Raw genomic sequence first — 17,146 nt, forward strand, 5'->3', positions numbered from 1 at the left:
AACAAAGTCAATGCGGAAGCCAGATTCACTTAACAAACCAGGTTACTAACTTATCAACTGCAGAGTTTCACTTTACAAATATGGCAAGAAAGGAAAAATGGCAAAACTCACTTAACAAATGTTTCACTTAACAAGCTAAGTTTTGGGCTCAATTGTGGTCTTGAGTCTATGACTATCTGTACATTATGTAGCAGAGTTACTTGTCACAAATGCATAACAGAAGTCCATCGTCCTCCTTGCCTAAAGATAGCTGTTCCCCATGTGAAAAATCCAACCAGGACAGAATGTTCTTGAATGAGGAGAAATCCCACTTTTGGATGAAGCTAAATCCAAAAATTCTAGAGAGTTCCTGAAAGCCTGGTGCTTGGTCAAATCAGCCATCATAAAATTAAACATATACAAAATCATACATACATACAAATAATGAGAAATGATAATACTGCTTTATACCACACTTGTGGCTGAGGCCACAGATGGAATTCTGTGTATGGTTCTGGTCAACAGAAAAAAAAGATGCTGTACCTAGAAAGTATAGAGAAGAACAATAAAGATGTTAAAGGATCTGTAGGTCAAATCCTATTATGAAAGGTTGAGAGAGGTGGATGTTTCTGTAGCTTGTTGAAGAGAAGCATTGGGGAGGGACATGATAGCTGTCTTCCAGTATTTAAGGCAAGGGTCTTCAAACTTGGCAAGTTTAAGACTTGTGGACTAAAACTCCCAGAATTCCTGAGCGAACATGACTGGAGGAGGAATTCTGGGAGTTGAAGTCCACAAGTCTGAAAGCTGTCAAGTTTGAAGACCCCTGATTTAAGGGGATGTCACGGAGAGACTTGGACTGACTTACTCTCCAAACAACCAGAGAGCAGGACAGGAAGTAATGGGTGGGTGCTTGTTAAAGAGAGATCTAAGTTAGAAGTAAGGAGAAATTTTCTGTCTGTGAAAACAATGGAATGGAGGTTTTCAAAAAGAGACTGGACAACCATTTGACTAGGGTATCATAAGATCTACCTTGACCTTTGAGATCCATTCCAGCCCTATTATGTTGTATCTACACCGTTCAAAAGAGAAACTTCTTCAAAGAAAAACCAGAAAGTCCTCTTGAAAAAGCACCTTTGGGACAGCCATGACCTGGATGATTGAGAATCTTCATAGACATTCAAAAAAAAGACAACCCAAAAGCTAAAAGATCACAATACCTCCTAGCCAGCAATTGAAACCCAGATAAGCCATGAGCAATAACCCAATCAAGGAATTGCCAACTCAGTAAACAATGTAGCCTAATCTAGGAATTGAAGGTGGCCACATATCACAGATTAGAAGTGATTGGTTTTATAGAGAAGTCTTTGTTATTGCTAGAAAACATGGAAAATTAGCCTCCCTAGAGATTACTAGAAAGCATACTTGGTCTGGTAGGGAGGAGATGCAGTTTGGCTCTGTAGGGATTTTGCAATCTTTATCTTTTGTAACCTCAGAGCGGTATGTGTGAAGAAATCTCTTAATGAAATTAACTTCTAATATCTTGAGATCTCCCCCCTCCCCAGTTTTGTTTAGATTGTTGATATTTGCTAATTTTCCTGTCTAAAGATAGGCGTTATCAGTTTTAGCCTTGGTGTCCAAAAACAAAGGGGAAGTTTAGGATCACTTTTGTCCTATTGTCTGGAGTCTACAATCCCAGACCCATTCAAGAAATAAGCTGATTTGATCTTTGCTGCTGTTTTTAGTCTATGGGAGAGAGAAAATTCCCTAAGAAATCCTGGCTTCTTCTCTTAGCCTAAATTTAATACCGTATTTCATGGGAAAAGAGAAGTACGTTTATAGAGCTAAGGAATAGCTGCGCATTAGACTAACTGAGCAATGTTTCTCAATCTGGGCACGTTGGTCCGACTGTGGAATTCTGGGAGTTGAAGTCCAACTCATTGCTGGAAACTGCCTTACAGATGTCAAATTGCAGAAATGGCTAAATTGGTTTGTTTGATTACGCAAGTATAATTACTTGTACAAAAGACTGAAAGCCCTTTTGTGGACAATTTGCTGAAAATGGACAAAACCGAACTGGTGATTCTGGGATTTATTGATTAAAATGTTTGCCTATGCGAAGAAGAGAATCGTGATTATAATATTGGAAGACAGAGATGGCAATTGCTATGTTTGTAATTGCCACAAAGATTGGAAATCACTTCTTTAGGTGTGTTGATTTTTTTCTTTCCTTTTTCTTTCCTTTCACTTTTCCTTCCATCTTTTTACATTTTATTTCTTTTCCTGCTTTTTCTTTTACCGGTATGTTTCTATAGTTTTTTTAAAAAAAATCTGTAAAATCTTCTTTTAAATAAAAGTTTTTTTTTCAAAAGAGAGAAAATCAACCACGCCACCCTTACGTAAACCCTTAACTGGACTCAACTGCCACTCCAATATCTATCTCCGTGGACGGTCAGGTTGGAGAAAACTGCCCCGCATAAGTCAGCAGTCATACGGCAATCTGAAATAGATGGCGGTTCCATTTACCCTGGCCTCTTAAGATAACCCTATCCTGGCTGCAAAAATCCGGACGCCCACGAAACGGTACCCCACCACCCCCAAAGCCTACAAAACTGTTTAACGCCACCTAGTGCGGGTCCGGATTTTTGCCTCCGGATTTTGAAATAGCGGGGAATAGAGTGGGGAATGAAGAGGGAGAGAGATTGGATTCACACTCCACTTCAGGCTGTCGTACGAAGCAGCCGCGGGAGACGGTGGGATAGAATTCCGAAGCGTACTGCGCATGCTCCGAAAGAAAAAAAAAACCCGAGGACCGGCGCGTAAGAACCTTGAGTAAAGATGAGGCAAAGCACAGCCGGCGTGGGAGAGGAGGCGGAAGTGCCCGCCGCTTCCCTCGTGATTGGGTGAGAGCGGGAGGCGGGGCAAAGCCGCTGAGGTTCTGAGGGGTGGAGTGGGGCGCGAGCCCCGCGCGTCCTGCCAGGTGAGGTGTGGGGGGGGGGGGTGCTGAAAGGGGAGCCTTTAGCCATTTAATTAGCCTTCTCTTAATTAATGAGGCGCGCGGGGGGGTGTAATTTGTAGACCCCAGCGCGGGTGTGAGGGGAGGGGCTTCGCGCCCATCCCAAGGGGGTTTTGGCAGCCTTCCTCCCCACCTCGTGCTTCCCCCAGATGCGTTGGACTACAGTGCCCAGCGGGCTGGGCGTCCGGGAGTTGTAGTCCCAGTCTCTGGAGCGGGCTGGGTGGGGGGCTTCCTGGTTGTCCACGTTTCCTGGGCATCCCCAACCCTGAAATTCCGAGGGAAGAAAGAGGTCGAGGCATTATTGCAGTCAGGTATTTATTTATTTTTTAATCTGATCAGATTGGGGAGGGGGGAGAAACGGAGGGAGTTTAGGGGCAGTTGCTTTGGGGGGGGGGTCGTTTCGGAAAGAAAGGGGTCAGCGGATGTCGGAGGGTTCAGTCTGAAAAAGTTTCTGTCGGGTCCCTTGGTTGCTTTTCTTTCAGACCTTTCATTGCCGGGCTTAGGGAGCATCTTCAGTGGTAGCGTTGAAAAGTTTTCCTTTCTGGTTCATTCTGAAGTTTGCAACTCTTGAGTAAAAAAAAAAAAAAAAAAGCTGGGTGTGGTTTGTCCGTTTTTGGCCAAAGCTAATCCCCTTAAAGCTTTAACCAGAGGTCTTTTTGCAAAAAGCTGGCCTTGGACACCACCACCAGCACTCCCCATCCTTGGCTTGAAACTTGGCCTTGGGAGGATCTTGCTCTGGGGACAGGAAGGAGCCTGGTGAGCTGATGGTCAGAAAAACGCCTTGCCTTAAGGAGCAACAGATGGACACTTCTGAGTGGGAGAGAAGACCAGGCAGATCAGTTAAAAATCTTTGCAGACTGAAGATTGTGTTCTTATATGTTTTGAACCTTCAAAGGGAAATTTCAATAGTTTGCTATCTCTTAATCCTTATTTTCGGCTACTTGCTGTAATTGAAAGATAGGGTCAACCAAAGTCTTCAGCTCATTGTCTCCTTAATGCTTGTTGACCCCCAAAACATTTATTATAAGACAATATTACTTTAATGGTACTACTACTACTAATAAATAGTCCCTGGGGTCAATATTGACCACGTTGGAGAATCCAGCATAGACATTAGATCTACACAAAAATGTAGCTATAAGAGAAACAGAGATGAGCTTCCTAGCAACCTTCTGTAAAATAACATGCTCTGTATGTGTGCACACAGCACCTTTTGTGGTCAAAGTCCACCTGGGAGTAGTTTTCTTGATAATTTGACCGGTTACCTTATGGGTTTAATTTTGGTTTGTGCTTTGCACATATCTCAGCACTTGAGTGTTAGGAATTAATGTATGAGACATGGCTGCTTCTTTCTAAAAGCTCCTCTGCTCTGCTGAATATTTCAAGCTGTTCATTGCTATTGCATGCTCCTTTGTTTCTGTTTAGGCTGTATGGAAATGAAAGTTTCGTTTTCTCGAATGAGACATTTTAATTTGGGCAGCATCCATAGCATTTGTGCAATATTTGTTAATTTGATACTAATATATTTGCAAATAACACAGGGTTAGCCACTGTTGCAGTACAATCCATTTCCGGGAAAAGCAGCTTGCATGTACAGCATTCAATTGGCGGTGCTAGTAGGCAGGGCGCATACACTGAGTATTTAGGTCAGTGTGGCGCTGGAAAAATAAGACTCTAAAGCTTTTTAGCACTGCTGTATTTTCCTGGTTTCATCCTGGTCTGAAAAAGCTAGTCAGTTTCAATCTCCATTTGACAGTTTAGATCTTGCAAGTTTTAAGCAGTAAAGTGTTTTTAAAAGAGGGTTCCAAACCTCAACTGCTTTGCATTTCACTCACACAGACACACACACCAATATTGACAATATATACAGAAGGAAAACTGCATTGCTAAAGTGAAAAAATTAGCTGTTGGGTTATGAAACAAAAAAGATAAATATGATTAATAAGTGCTTGGTTTTCTAACTATGTATCTGTCTTGAATTAAAAGCTTCATCTAGATTGGATGAAGTAAATGTGATTTTATACTGACTTTTAATATATTTTACAGTTATGAACTAATTTATGCATTTCCTCTCCCACCCCACCTTCTCCCCGAGGTATGGCAATTATCCACAACAAAATGCATGCACGAAATTCCACAAAATAGATTTTTAATCTGAGGGGATTTTATGGAGAAATTACATAGCAAAATTGATTAACACTATATATATAATTATTAGGCTATGTTATTCTTGTTTCTATTTACTTTTTCTTTATTAGGTGGAAAGCCACAACAAACTGCATGGTTTCACTCTCTATGAGCAGATATATTCCTCAATTTTGATATTTTGAAATTAGGGAGCAAATACATCCAAATTTATATATAATTTATTATATATATTTGTGTGTGTGTAGATAGATATAGATATATAGATATATATACATACACACACACACACACACACACACACACTTCCCACAATCAAGGAAAACACACCAATGGAGTTCACCAATATGGTTTCAGTTTCAACTATTCGCTGACTTGTCATATATGCTGTGACTGTGGGCTGGAAGAAGCATTGTGGGTCTATCTAGAATTCCTTCTCCCTTTAGACAGGCAGTTTAGCCAGCCTTATTTCTTCCCAGATCATCATGGAGTTAAAACTCTGTTTATGACCATGGAAGACATTTTCTGGGTGGGATTTATTTAATGTCTGGCCTTTATTATTTATATAAACTCTAGGTGGTGGATATACCTAATGTTCCTTCTTCCTCCTATTTTCATACAACAAACAACAACAAACCTGTGAGGCGGGTTGGGCTGAGAGGGAATGACTAACCCAAAGTCACCCAGCCAGTTTTAATGCTAAAGGCAAAACTAGAACTCACAGTCTCTTGGTGATTGGTCAAAAGTCGTCCACCTGCTTTCATGCCTAAGGCGAACTAGAAATCACAGTCTCCTGGTCTCCAGTTGCATACCTGATATATCAGTTCAATATCATTTCAGTTCCATCATGGCGGACTCAAATACCTCTCCACTCAAACATTTCGTGTTGGCCAAGAAGACCATTACTGCCATTTTTGAAGAACTACTGAATTTTGTTACCGAAGGAGCAAACTTTGTGGAAGGTGGGTTTTAAGCCCAGGAGGGCAAGGAATGCATATTTTGGGGAGAGTAAGGGAGGTAGCTGCACTGGCCCATGTACGGGAAGATAGGAAGCAGCTGCATGAATCTCACCAAAGCTTTTAATGATTCAAAGAGAAGTCTTTTCATTCACACTTTGGAATATTCATGAGGTACCCCTTTGGAAGGCGTTTTCATCGCTCTTTTAACAGTTGTTCTTTCTTTTGCAAAGCCACGATGAGGCAAAATTCACAAATGTTTTGTTGTAAACAGTGCCACAAGGTACTTAGATTCCTTACATTTTTGTCAGCCAATAAATTGCTGGCAGGTTTTCTGTTTCTTATGGTAACTCTTATAAAGGAAGAAATGGGCAAAAATTGTATTGGTGCCTCATCACACTTTATAACATCGGAAAAAGGCCTCTCAATATGACAAGTTAATTGTACTTTCATAATGTTGGTGCTTTGATCTCTGTCCACCGATTATCTCCTGAATCATTGCTTGAGTTGTTTTTAATTGGCCTAAGAATGACAACTATTCTCAGCTTCTTTTGATTGGTTAACTGCTCTAATGTCACAGATGTATTAAAAAGGTTTAGGTTATGAAACTGAGTGGCAGACAGAGACTTTGAGAACGGATTTATATTGCTTCTAAACAACATCTGATAGCTACAGTGCTTCTCGGAGAATTCAAAACACCTGGCTAACTGTGCGATGAAGCATAATACTTTATTGATTTAAGTGTTAGGCCATATCAGAATATAAAATACCAAATATAGAACAATTAAGTAATTCATTAGAAAATGGCATAAGAGACTAAGTAAAGGAAAATGCAAATCATATTTCTGTGTCATCTCTACATTTTACCCAAATTCACATATGCAGTTCTCAACTGAATTGTTTTGTTCCAATAAAGGGCCATGTTGTATGCAATTTTTGGATTCGGACCTCACATGAAATGTTTGTTTTAATGTAAGGATCCTAATAGGCTGTTTGTCTAATGTGCACTCTTTAAAATATTGATCCCTCTCTGTCTATACAAGTGACAGTCAAATAATATATACTCTGTGTCCGCTACTTGGCTCAGGCAAAATGAGAGTAAGAGCCAGAGAAAGTTCCCACTTTGCCTGTTCAAACCTTATTATGTTTAGAGAAATGTTTGACGTCCCATTCTCCTCAACCTGGCAGATCCTGGCCAAGAGTCCTTTGAGAACTCATAGTATTGGCACCAGGCAGCTCTTTGTGAAAAAGTTTTCCCTTAAAATTGCATGGATTTATCACATTATGAGCCGCGGTGTGCAGTGGTTAGAAGGCTACTTCTGCCGGCTGCCAGAAGTTTGGCAGTTCGAATCTCACTGACTCGAGGTTGACTCAGCCTTCCATCCTTCCGAGGTGGGAGGACCCAAGTTGTTGAGGGCAATATGCTGACTCTGTAAACCGCTTAGAGAGGGCTGTAAGGCACTGTAAAGTGGTATATAAGTCTAAGTGCTATTGTTATTAAACAGAAAAAATATTGTAGTTCTGCAGTAGCCTGCTCTAACTCTTGTTCTTCCCTTTGATGACAGAAACCCACAAAAACCCACAGCTTGAATGCATAGCTACCACAGACGAACATAAAAAAATACAGGCCTATAAAAACAAGCTGGCCGTAATTGGTGAAGTATTAGCACGACGGCATATGAAAGTAGCTTTCTTTGGCAGGTAAGAGTTGCCGTTTGTGGGAATAAATGGGTGAGGTTCTTCTCTTGGGAAATATAATACATTTCAAATTATTTTAAACATATTACCTGAGAAACCATTAAAACCATGCTTCACAAGGAAGTTAAGCTCAGAATTAAGAGTTACCCTGATGCTGTTATGTAACCAATTTTCACTCACTATTGATGCTTGAGCAATATGATTTCTCAGTAAATTATGTCAGTCTCAGGATTTTTTCCTACGAAAAGAGGCCAAGGCTTTATGCGCAGTGGCCATCTTGACTTTTCTGACTTGCCTGCTCCTCTTGCCTCTAGTACAATGTGTTTGTCATAAAAACAGAATATGTGCAATTTACCTTGTACAACGGTTTTGCTATCATTAGAAATGAAAGCAATTTCGTAGTTCTTATCTATAGGTAATCTTCAACACCTACCTGGGGGATACTTACAATCCAGTTTGAAGTTCCAATGGTTACGTATCCCCCCACAGTCACATGATCTACCCCACAATCACATGATCACACTTCAGGTGCCTGGCATCAGGCCAGTTTTTTGGCCATTTCCAGCACCTTGTAGGTCACATGACCAGGTTTTGCAACGGTTTCACCAAAAATCTGCATTTACTTCCAGCCTACAACGAATCATTGATTTGCTTACCGACCACTACAAAAAAGGTCATGAAATCTCCAATAAAATTTACAACCATCACAACTTATGACCATGATGGGCAAGGCTACGTTTTGGTCAGAACTCAAGGATTACCTGTATATTAAGCTAGGGGTCTGGTCAATGTCTGCTTTTACATTAGCAATATTGGAAAGATTTCAGTGCCTTTCCTTGTTGTTTTTCTCTCCCATCATTACCGAAACCAAAATAAATTAACAGACTGGTGGAAATTGATGGAGCTAGGTATATTGGGAAGAAAGAAGCCTCAGATGAAAAAAAAATCTGAATCTGGGCAGAAATATAATTTGAGAAAGCACCTCAGGCAGGACTGTCCCTAATTCTCATGCAGATAGAGGGAAGAAGGCCATTCAGACTTGGAAGATTCTGTTACTATAATCTTATTATAAAATTACTATTAGCATTGAAATGTTGGTTTCCTAGTCTGGTCTACTTTGAAGGATTGTCCGCTGGGTGTAAAATTAATGATACTGATATATAAGATAAAGGTAGGAGTGGTGCAGTGGCCTAGAGTTGGAGCTCTCGCCTCACAATCAGGAGGCTGTGAGTTCGATCCCAGGTACAGGCAGATATTTCTCCCTCTGGGCACAGTGAGAATATATCTGCTAAATAAAACTCCACATTGGCGATAGAAAAGGCATCTGGCCAGTAAACACTCTGCTAGTTCAATTCAGTGGCCCAGACTCCACACAAGAGATTATGGAGTCGTTAAAAGAAGATGATGAGGATATATAAAATAAAGGTAGCAAATGTACACAGTTTGCTCAGAATCAAGACTTTCTAGACTGGAATCTGGAATTATTGCCCAAGACAATTCATAATCTTGGCTACAATTTAAGTTCAAAAATTCACCTTTCCGTTCTCTTCTTGACCTGCTGTACAGAACCAGCAGTGGGAAGAGTTCTGTGATCAACGCAATGCTGTGGGACAAAGTGTTGCCAAGTGGCATTGGGCACACCACTAACTGCTTTCTCAGCGTAGAAGGAACCGATGGTGATAAAGCTTACCTGATGACTGAAGGCTCAGACGAAAAGAAGAGCGTTAAGGTAAGTCATCCTCATGGCTGTTTTGCTAGTAGCCCCTTGAAATAAGCCAGGTCAGGAAACAGGTACCTCAGGAGATAAAAGAAGAACTCTGCACTAGTTTATTAAAATAGTAGTCCTTGACTAAAGAGTGTTGCAGTGGCTGAGAGGTGGAGCTCTCTCATCACAAATCAGGAGGCTGTGAGTTCGATCCTAGGTAGAGGCAGATATTTCTCTTTCTGGGCACAATGAGAATATACCTGCTGGGGGAAAAACTCCGCATTGGCAATAGGAAGGGCATCCGGCCTGTAAGCACTCAGCTCCACTCAGTTGCCCAGACTCCACCTGGCAAGGGATTATGGGGTCATTAAAAGAGGAAGTAGTCCTTGACTTGCAACCATTTTGTTTATTGACCGTCCAAAGTTACAATAGCACTGAAAAAAGTGACTCATGGCTGTTTTTCACACAACCATTTCAGCCTCCATGTGGTCACCTGATCAAAATTCGAGCACTTGGCAACTGGCATGTGTTTATGACGGTTGCCCTGTCCCGGGGTCCTGTGATCACCTTTTGCAACCTTCTGACAAGCAGAATCATAAGGGAGCCAGATTCACTTACCGTATTTATCGGCGTATAACACGCACTTTTTTCCCCCTGAAAATAGGGGGCAAATGATGTATGCGTGTTATACGCCGATATAATGTTAAGAAGCCTTCGGTGAATGCTGCTGGGATCGGGATCAAGGACACAAATGAAAGAAGGGGAGGGAGGAAGCAACCGAAGCCTGTCCTTCTCTCTGGGTCAGCTCTCTCAGTCGCTCTCTCGCTCCTCCACCAGCACAGGAAGAAACTGCTTCAAAGAAGCGGGGGCTTTTCCTGTCGCCGCAGCTTCCCTGAAGCGCCCGTTTCTCCCCCCCCACCCCGTCCGCCCGCCCGCCCGCAGTGCTCCGTTCTGCCTGCCTGCCTGCCTTCGTTAATGGTTGAATCGGAACAGCTTCGGCTGAGTAAAAGAGGCGAATAGTTATTATTCTCAGCCGAAGCTGCTCCCAAACAACCAGAAACTAAGGCAGGCAGGCAGGCAGGCAGAATGGGACACTGTGGATTGAAGCGCGCGCGGGGTGGGAGTGGGGGTGAAACGGGCGCTTCGGAATAGCTGCGGCGACAGGAAAAGGCCCCCCGCTTCTTTGAAGCAGTTTCTTCCTTGGATGGTGGAGCAGCGAGAGCGAAGCCTCCTTCTCTTCTCTTCCCCCGGTCCTTGCAAAAATTTTCTGCTTGAAACCGGTCCCTGGTACAAAAAGGTTGGGGACCACTGATTTACCTTATAAGTGGTAATAATATTAATAAAAAAAAAAAGTTCTGAGCTACCCTTATTTTGCTTCAAAGTTTTTATTTAGAAATTTAATTTTTTTTCCTGAAATTTCCCTCTTAAAATGAAGATGCGTGTTATACGCCTGTGCGTGTTATACGCCGATAAATACGGTAACAACCGGGTTATTACTTAGCAACAGAAATTTTTGGACAAAACTGTGGATGTAAGTCGAGGACTATCCATACAGACCCAAATAACAAAATGTTGAAAACCTGACAGTTTCCTCATCCATCCCCTTTATACCAAAAAGGGTCGGGACAGGACAATTTTAGATTTCATTTTCCCCCCGCTTGACAGCTGTCTCATATCTACTCCAAGGCCATCTCTGCCTTTCCATGTTTGGTAGAAAAGTCATTAGTGACAGCTGCAGGCAGTTTACTTCCTCTTTTTACAAGCAGGGATTGGTTTCTCACTATCACAGAAAGGTCCTCCATTGAAAAAAAAAAAAAAAAAGGTCAGAGGCGGTTTGATGCAAAATTTATAAAATTGTATTTTCTGCGATAAGCAATAGTGTAGAGCAGTGAGTGTTTCTCAACTAGGTGACTTGTAGATCTGTGGATTTTAACTCCTAGAATTCTCCAGCCAGCATACTGGGAGTTCTTAACTTACAATCATTTGTTTAGTCACTGTTCGAAATGACAGTGTGCATGGAAAAAAGTGATCTCCAACAGGCCTCACACTTACAATAGTTTGGGCATTCCCACGGTCACGGGATCAAAATTTGGGTGCTTGGCAACTGCATGTATTTATGATGGTTGCAGTGTCCCAGTGTCACATGGTCGCCATTTGCAAACTTCCCAGGGGGCTTCAAACAAGGAAAGTAAACGGGGGAAACCAGATTCACCAAAAAACTGCAACCAACAGGGTTGCAAAATTGGGCATCACTCATTTCACAACCGAGCAGCTTAGCAAGGGAAGATCTGGTCCCAATTATGCTCCTAAGTCAAGGAGCAATAAGAACACTCAGGATGGACTGTTTTAGTGTCAGCATGTTTTCCTATGCAATGTTGGACATATGCCTTTTAATGTGTTGAGTAAACAGTGCTAAAATTATGCCACCTGGGAAACTAGACTTAATATATATTAGAAAACATGTATGCTGTTATTCAAGATCTAGGCAAGAAACAGTTAGTATGTGACTTATTTAATATGGTTTAATTTTATTCTCCTTAGAGAAAAGAGAAAAGAGTTGATAGGACAATTTTTTTTTTGCAAACTGTGGCCATGGTCCTTTTTGATGTGTAAGTCAAATAACTCAGATCAGACGCTGAATTAAGCCAAAACTAAACAAAACATATCAGGTATTAGTCTGTTGAGTGAGCTTAACTAGTCTCTATTAGAGGTTAGAATTCCATATTGCATACTATGTATTAAAATCATATTCTGCCTGTTTCTATCAGGCCAAGGTAATTCCAGAGTTCCATATCAACTGTCCATGTAGCATATATACTGTAGTGCTTCAGTTAGTACACATGCTTGGTTTGTCACCAATCCTTGTGATGTAAGCCAAAACTCTTACAAATTCAGAATCTATTTGCTCATCTTTGTATCCTCATTCCTAATTTGACTTTCCCCAAATATTGGGCTGATTTTCCACGAGCGGAGCAATATTTCTTTCCATGCACTTCTTCCTATGCAATGCTAAACCCAGGCGTATTTGGAAGGCCAGAAGGGAAGGGGTCAGAGGTGGTATTCAGCAGGTTCTGACCTGTTCTGGAGAACTGGTAGTGGAAATTTTGAGTCGTTCGGAGAACCGGCAAATACCACCTCTGACTGGCCCCGCCCCCATCTATCCTCTGTCTCCCGAGTCCCAGCTGATCTTCTTTTGTTGCCCTGCACAGGAGAATGGAGCTGGAAAGCAGGTTAGTGGGATGGGGTGGGATTGGAGAGTTTACAGTATCCTTCCCCTGCCACGCCCATGAAGCCATGCCACGCCCACAGAACCGATAGTAAAAAAATAAAATTGAATCCCACCACTGGAAGGGATCCCTTCCTTTCCCTGCTCTTTTGAAAAAAGCCAAGGTATTAATGTAAACATCCCATTGGCTTTTATTTTGTCTACATCGGTTTGGTGATGAATAGTAAATCTACTCATCATACTTCTAGGAATCAAAAAATAAATAAAAATAAATTGGATTCTAGAAACTCTGTTGCTGCTTCAGGTAATATTGAAATGTCTTCAAGTTGTCATGCCACTGACCTTATCCTAACCTGTTCTTCCTTTGCAGACAGTCAATCAGCTCGCCCACGCTCTCCATATGGATAAAGACTTAGAAGCTGGTTGCTTAGTTCATGTCTTTTGGCCTAAAACCAAATGTGCTCTCTTGAGAGACGACTTGGTCTTAGTAGACAGGTATTACAACTCTTTTGGATTCATTCTCAAGGTGTCTTCCTTTTAAACAACACACTCCATCTTGGCTGTAGCTTCCCATTGTTTCATTGTTCAAAGAAAGTCTCTGAAAAGACTCAGCGATCAAGCCAACTATCGACCGCAGCTTAATATCCTGGCTTGTTCAGAAACTTTTAATCATAGGTCTAAAAAGAAAGGACATTGTAATGAATGGAAGTCTTCTTGACTTGTTTATTGAGACTCTGGAAAGAGCGCAGAGAAGGGCAACAAAGATGTTTAGGGGGTTGCAGGAATTGAATATGTTTACTAAAAAGGACTTGGGGTGACATGATAGCAGTATTCCAATGTTTGAGGGGCTGCCAAGAAAAGGGGGGGTCAACTTATTTTCTAAAGCAGGGGTTGCCAACCTTTTGGACTTCAGGGACCACCAAAGTCATAATTTTAAATCCCAGGGACCACTAACCGGTTCTGTGAGCCTGGCCTAATTTGTGGGTGTGGCTTGGTGGTCATGTGACTGGCTGGGCATGGCTTATATGTAAATACTATAAATATTTATATAAATATTGATTTTTTTATAAAAAAGAGCAAAATCAGGCAAAGCAGGCAGGCAGATCGAGTTGCTCACAGAATCATTCAGTGATCTATCTATCTGCCATCGGCTAGCTCAATCTTTCAAATTTGCTTGCCGTGAGTCTGTACTGAATAATAGAACCTTCAGTCCTAAGGGAGGTTTGGCTGTGCTTAAAAGCAGAGCTGAAGATCTAACGACTGGCTAGAAAGCAAGAAATCCAACCATTTCCTGTTTCTTAGCTAATCTAAATCTCCCGGCAGAGCAGCACAGCTGATGGTCAGAAAAATAGTAATTTAGTAGGCAAGTTTGCTGGGTAAGAAGTGAGTGGACAGGGAGGGTTCCCGCGGGCCATGTGGGCGGCACAGCCTTGTGTTTCTGCACAGCCTGGATTAATTCCTTTGGGGGATGCTCTGGGGATGAGATTTCTCTGCGGCCCACCAAAATTTTCTCATGGCCCACCAGTGGGCTGCGGTCCACCGGTTGGCGACTGCTGTTCTAAAGCACCTGAAGGCAAGACGAGAAGCAATAGATGGAAACTAACCAAGGAGAGAAACTAGAAAGAATTAAGGAGAAATTTCCTGAGAATGAGAACAATTAATCATGGCTTGCCTTCAGAAGTTGTGGGTGTCCCATCACTGGAGGCTTTTAAGAAGAGACTGGACAGCCATTTGCCTGGAATGCTAAATGGTCTCCTGCTTGAGCAGGGAGCTAGACTAGAAGACCTTCAAAGTCCCTTCCAACTCTGATTATGTTCTATGTTCTACATACAGCCAAAAACACATTCAGAATTTATTTTAATAAGCTATGATTGCGTGACATGTTTCCATATTTTTCTACATTTTCAAATTCCATCTGTAACTCCATCCTCCCCTCATTTCATAGTCCAGGTACTGATGTCACCACAGAGCTGGACACCTGGATTGACAAATTCTGCCTGGATGCCGATGTTTTTGTTTTAGTTGCTAATTCAGAATCAACTCTCATGAATACAGTAAGTCTTCAACTTTTTTAAAGGAACCCTTCATTTGTTTTATTCATATTTCCTCTTCTCAAAGCAGAAGGTATATCTTTTTTTAATACTCCTAAGAACCCTCTAAGTTTGAGGCAACCGATCCAACAGTTCATCGTAGGTATAAAATATCCCTGTCAAGAATCTTTTATCTGTGTTTAAATGTGTTGTTCTATCACACCCGTCACCCTTCTAAGCTAGCATAGTGAATATTCCTGTTAGCTGATATTTAAGCATGATCCATATTAGGGAGATCTTGAATTAAAACCTTTCATTTTCTCACAGTATTTTCCATTAATTTTTAATGTCACACAAGGTAGCCCTTGACTTTTGATCACAATTGGGACCAGAATTTTTATCATAAGCTATTGTCATTGTAAGCAAGTCAGACCCAAATTTATGACAGTATTTACAATGGCCATTAAGAGAATCGCTATGGTCGTTAAGTGAATTGCATGGTCATTAAGCAAACTCAACTTCCCCAATTGGGTTGTTTTTGCCAGAAAGCAGCAAAAAAGATCGCAAATCACGATCGTGTGACTGCAGAATGCTGCAACCAGTTGTAAATGCAAGCTGGTTGCTGAGCCTAATTTGCAGTCATGTTACTCTGTGTGTGTGTGTGTGTGAGAGAGAGAGAGAGAGAGGGAGAGAGAGAGAGAGAGAGAGAGAAAGAGAATAAAGAAAAGAAAGAAAGAAAAAAAGAAAGAGTCATAATTGCAAGTACTAGTCATGTCACTTTTTCCAAGGCCATTGTAATATTGAATGTTTGTTAAATGAACAGTCTTAAGTCGAGGACTATCCTATATGTAGATTCCTATTTTGAGTAGGAGACGGTTCTAACTTCTTTAGTTTCTTTATTCTGTTAAGTTTTTCCTATCTTTTTCTGTCTTTACCACATTGATGACTAAATAATTCTTCTTTTCAATTGTATGGGATCATCTCAATGTTAGCACAAAACGGGTTTATGGATTTTGCTGATCAATAAATGTTCACTTGGGAATTAATTCCACTGTATTCATTGAAACTTAAGTCTGAAGGAGGTGTGCACTGGACTGCAGATTCTTTGTGTAAAAACATTTCTTCCCTTCTGAAAAGAAAATTTAGAGTGTAAAATTTGAAGAGAAAAATCATACACAGGAGGGTATAAATTATAGGATGTAATTATAGGGTGTAACTATAAATTACAAGGCAAATAGCTTTTCAGGGACTCCTATTTTTGCTCTCTGTTTTATCTTTTATAGTTGTTTCTTTTCATTTTTGATGATTTCTAATTTTAAGCTTCTTTGGAAGATTTTATACAGTGGAAAAGTAACAGGAATTCTTAGCTGGAAAGTATGATCTTTACAATGTAAAACATCAGATGTTTTGGAAATGTATTGGGACAAAATTTAAATTGAAGGTCAGCATGACTGAAACTTCGATTAGCTGTCTGCTGCTGAGTGATCAATTTGAGTGAAGTTAGGAGATTATGTTTGTATCTCCTTTGCACTTGGATCCCAGGCAGAATTATGATTCTGCGAGTCAATTAAAAACTCAGAAATCTTTATTTCTGAAATGAAGTTCAGAAGCTCCACGGTGGCTTGTCTCGGGCTTGGCTAATCTGAAAGAAGGGAACTAAAATAAAGTAAAAAGGGGAGATAAAATACTATTTCAGTCATCAGTTCTTAAAATGATTGTAAACAGCTCTTCTGTGGGCCTCCTAGAAGTAGTGCTGCAGAAGAATGAAAGTAATGAAACTTCTTTGCCAAGTTGATGAAGAACCAGCTGATCCCCAAAGCTCTTTCAATAGATCTGTGTCTGTCTATATCGACTCTACCCCGAATTGAGGGATAGGGTCATAAAAAGGCGGTTTATATCTAGATCCATACTTGTAACTCTCTATTTTAGGAGAAACAGTTTTTCCACAAAGTGAACGAAAAACTTTCTAAACCAAACATTTTCATCCTGAACAACCGCTGGGATGCTTCTGCATCAGAACCTGAATACATGGAGGATGTGAGTTACAGATTTGTAATTTTTTGGGGAAAAGGAGTTGATGGGTACTTAAGAGCTTACATTCATTTAAGGAAGGAGTGTCAAACTCAATTTCATTGACAGCTGCATCAGGGTTGTGTTTGACCTCTGAGGGGCATGGCCAGTTCAACGTCACTAGTGTCGGGGGCACCTGTGGTGGTCCGAGTACTCTGCCAGTGAAAACAGGCTCCCAAGCTCCGTTTTCGGCCGCAACAGCCTTCTGCAACCCTCTATCAGCGAAAATGTAGTTCGGGAGGACTGTGTGCGGCCCTTCTGAGCTCCGTTTTTGCTGGCAGAGGCACTGTGGGCCAGTCCTTCGCTATTTCGAGAGCAACTCCG

General features: G+C 41.2%; 1 protein-coding gene across 3 annotated transcripts in view; it reads left to right on the forward strand.

Moving 5' to 3' along the window:
- The first annotated feature begins 1,916 nt into the window (after positions 1 to 1,916).
- Positions 1,917 to 17,146, forward strand: part of MFN1 (mitofusin 1) — a 28,787-nt gene continuing 13,557 nt past the window's right edge. Inside the window, exons 1-8 of one of the 3 annotated variants that reach the window (XM_087965377.1) lie at positions 2,882 to 2,956; positions 3,142 to 3,303; positions 5,978 to 6,099; positions 7,659 to 7,794; positions 9,358 to 9,520; positions 13,093 to 13,217; positions 14,668 to 14,776; positions 16,682 to 16,789. In XM_087965377.1, the coding sequence (XP_087821503.1) occupies positions 5,985 to 6,099; positions 7,659 to 7,794; positions 9,358 to 9,520; positions 13,093 to 13,217; positions 14,668 to 14,776; positions 16,682 to 16,789 (756 nt within the window). In that variant the 5' untranslated portion in view covers positions 2,882 to 2,956; positions 3,142 to 3,303; positions 5,978 to 5,984. Of the gene's footprint in view, positions 2,186 to 2,881; positions 2,957 to 3,141; positions 3,304 to 5,977; positions 6,100 to 7,658; positions 7,795 to 9,357; positions 9,521 to 13,092; positions 13,218 to 14,667; positions 14,777 to 16,681; positions 16,790 to 17,146 lie in introns of those variants that run through there. The other 2 variants (XM_087965376.1, XM_026666717.2) reach the window with 2 other exon arrangements.

This window comes from Notechis scutatus, chromosome 4 (assembly GCF_049901735.1).
Source record: "Notechis scutatus isolate UNSWTSFEM ecotype Mainland chromosome 4, rNotScu1.2, whole genome shotgun sequence".
Lineage (NCBI taxonomy): Eukaryota > Metazoa > Chordata > Lepidosauria > Squamata > Elapidae > Notechis > Notechis scutatus.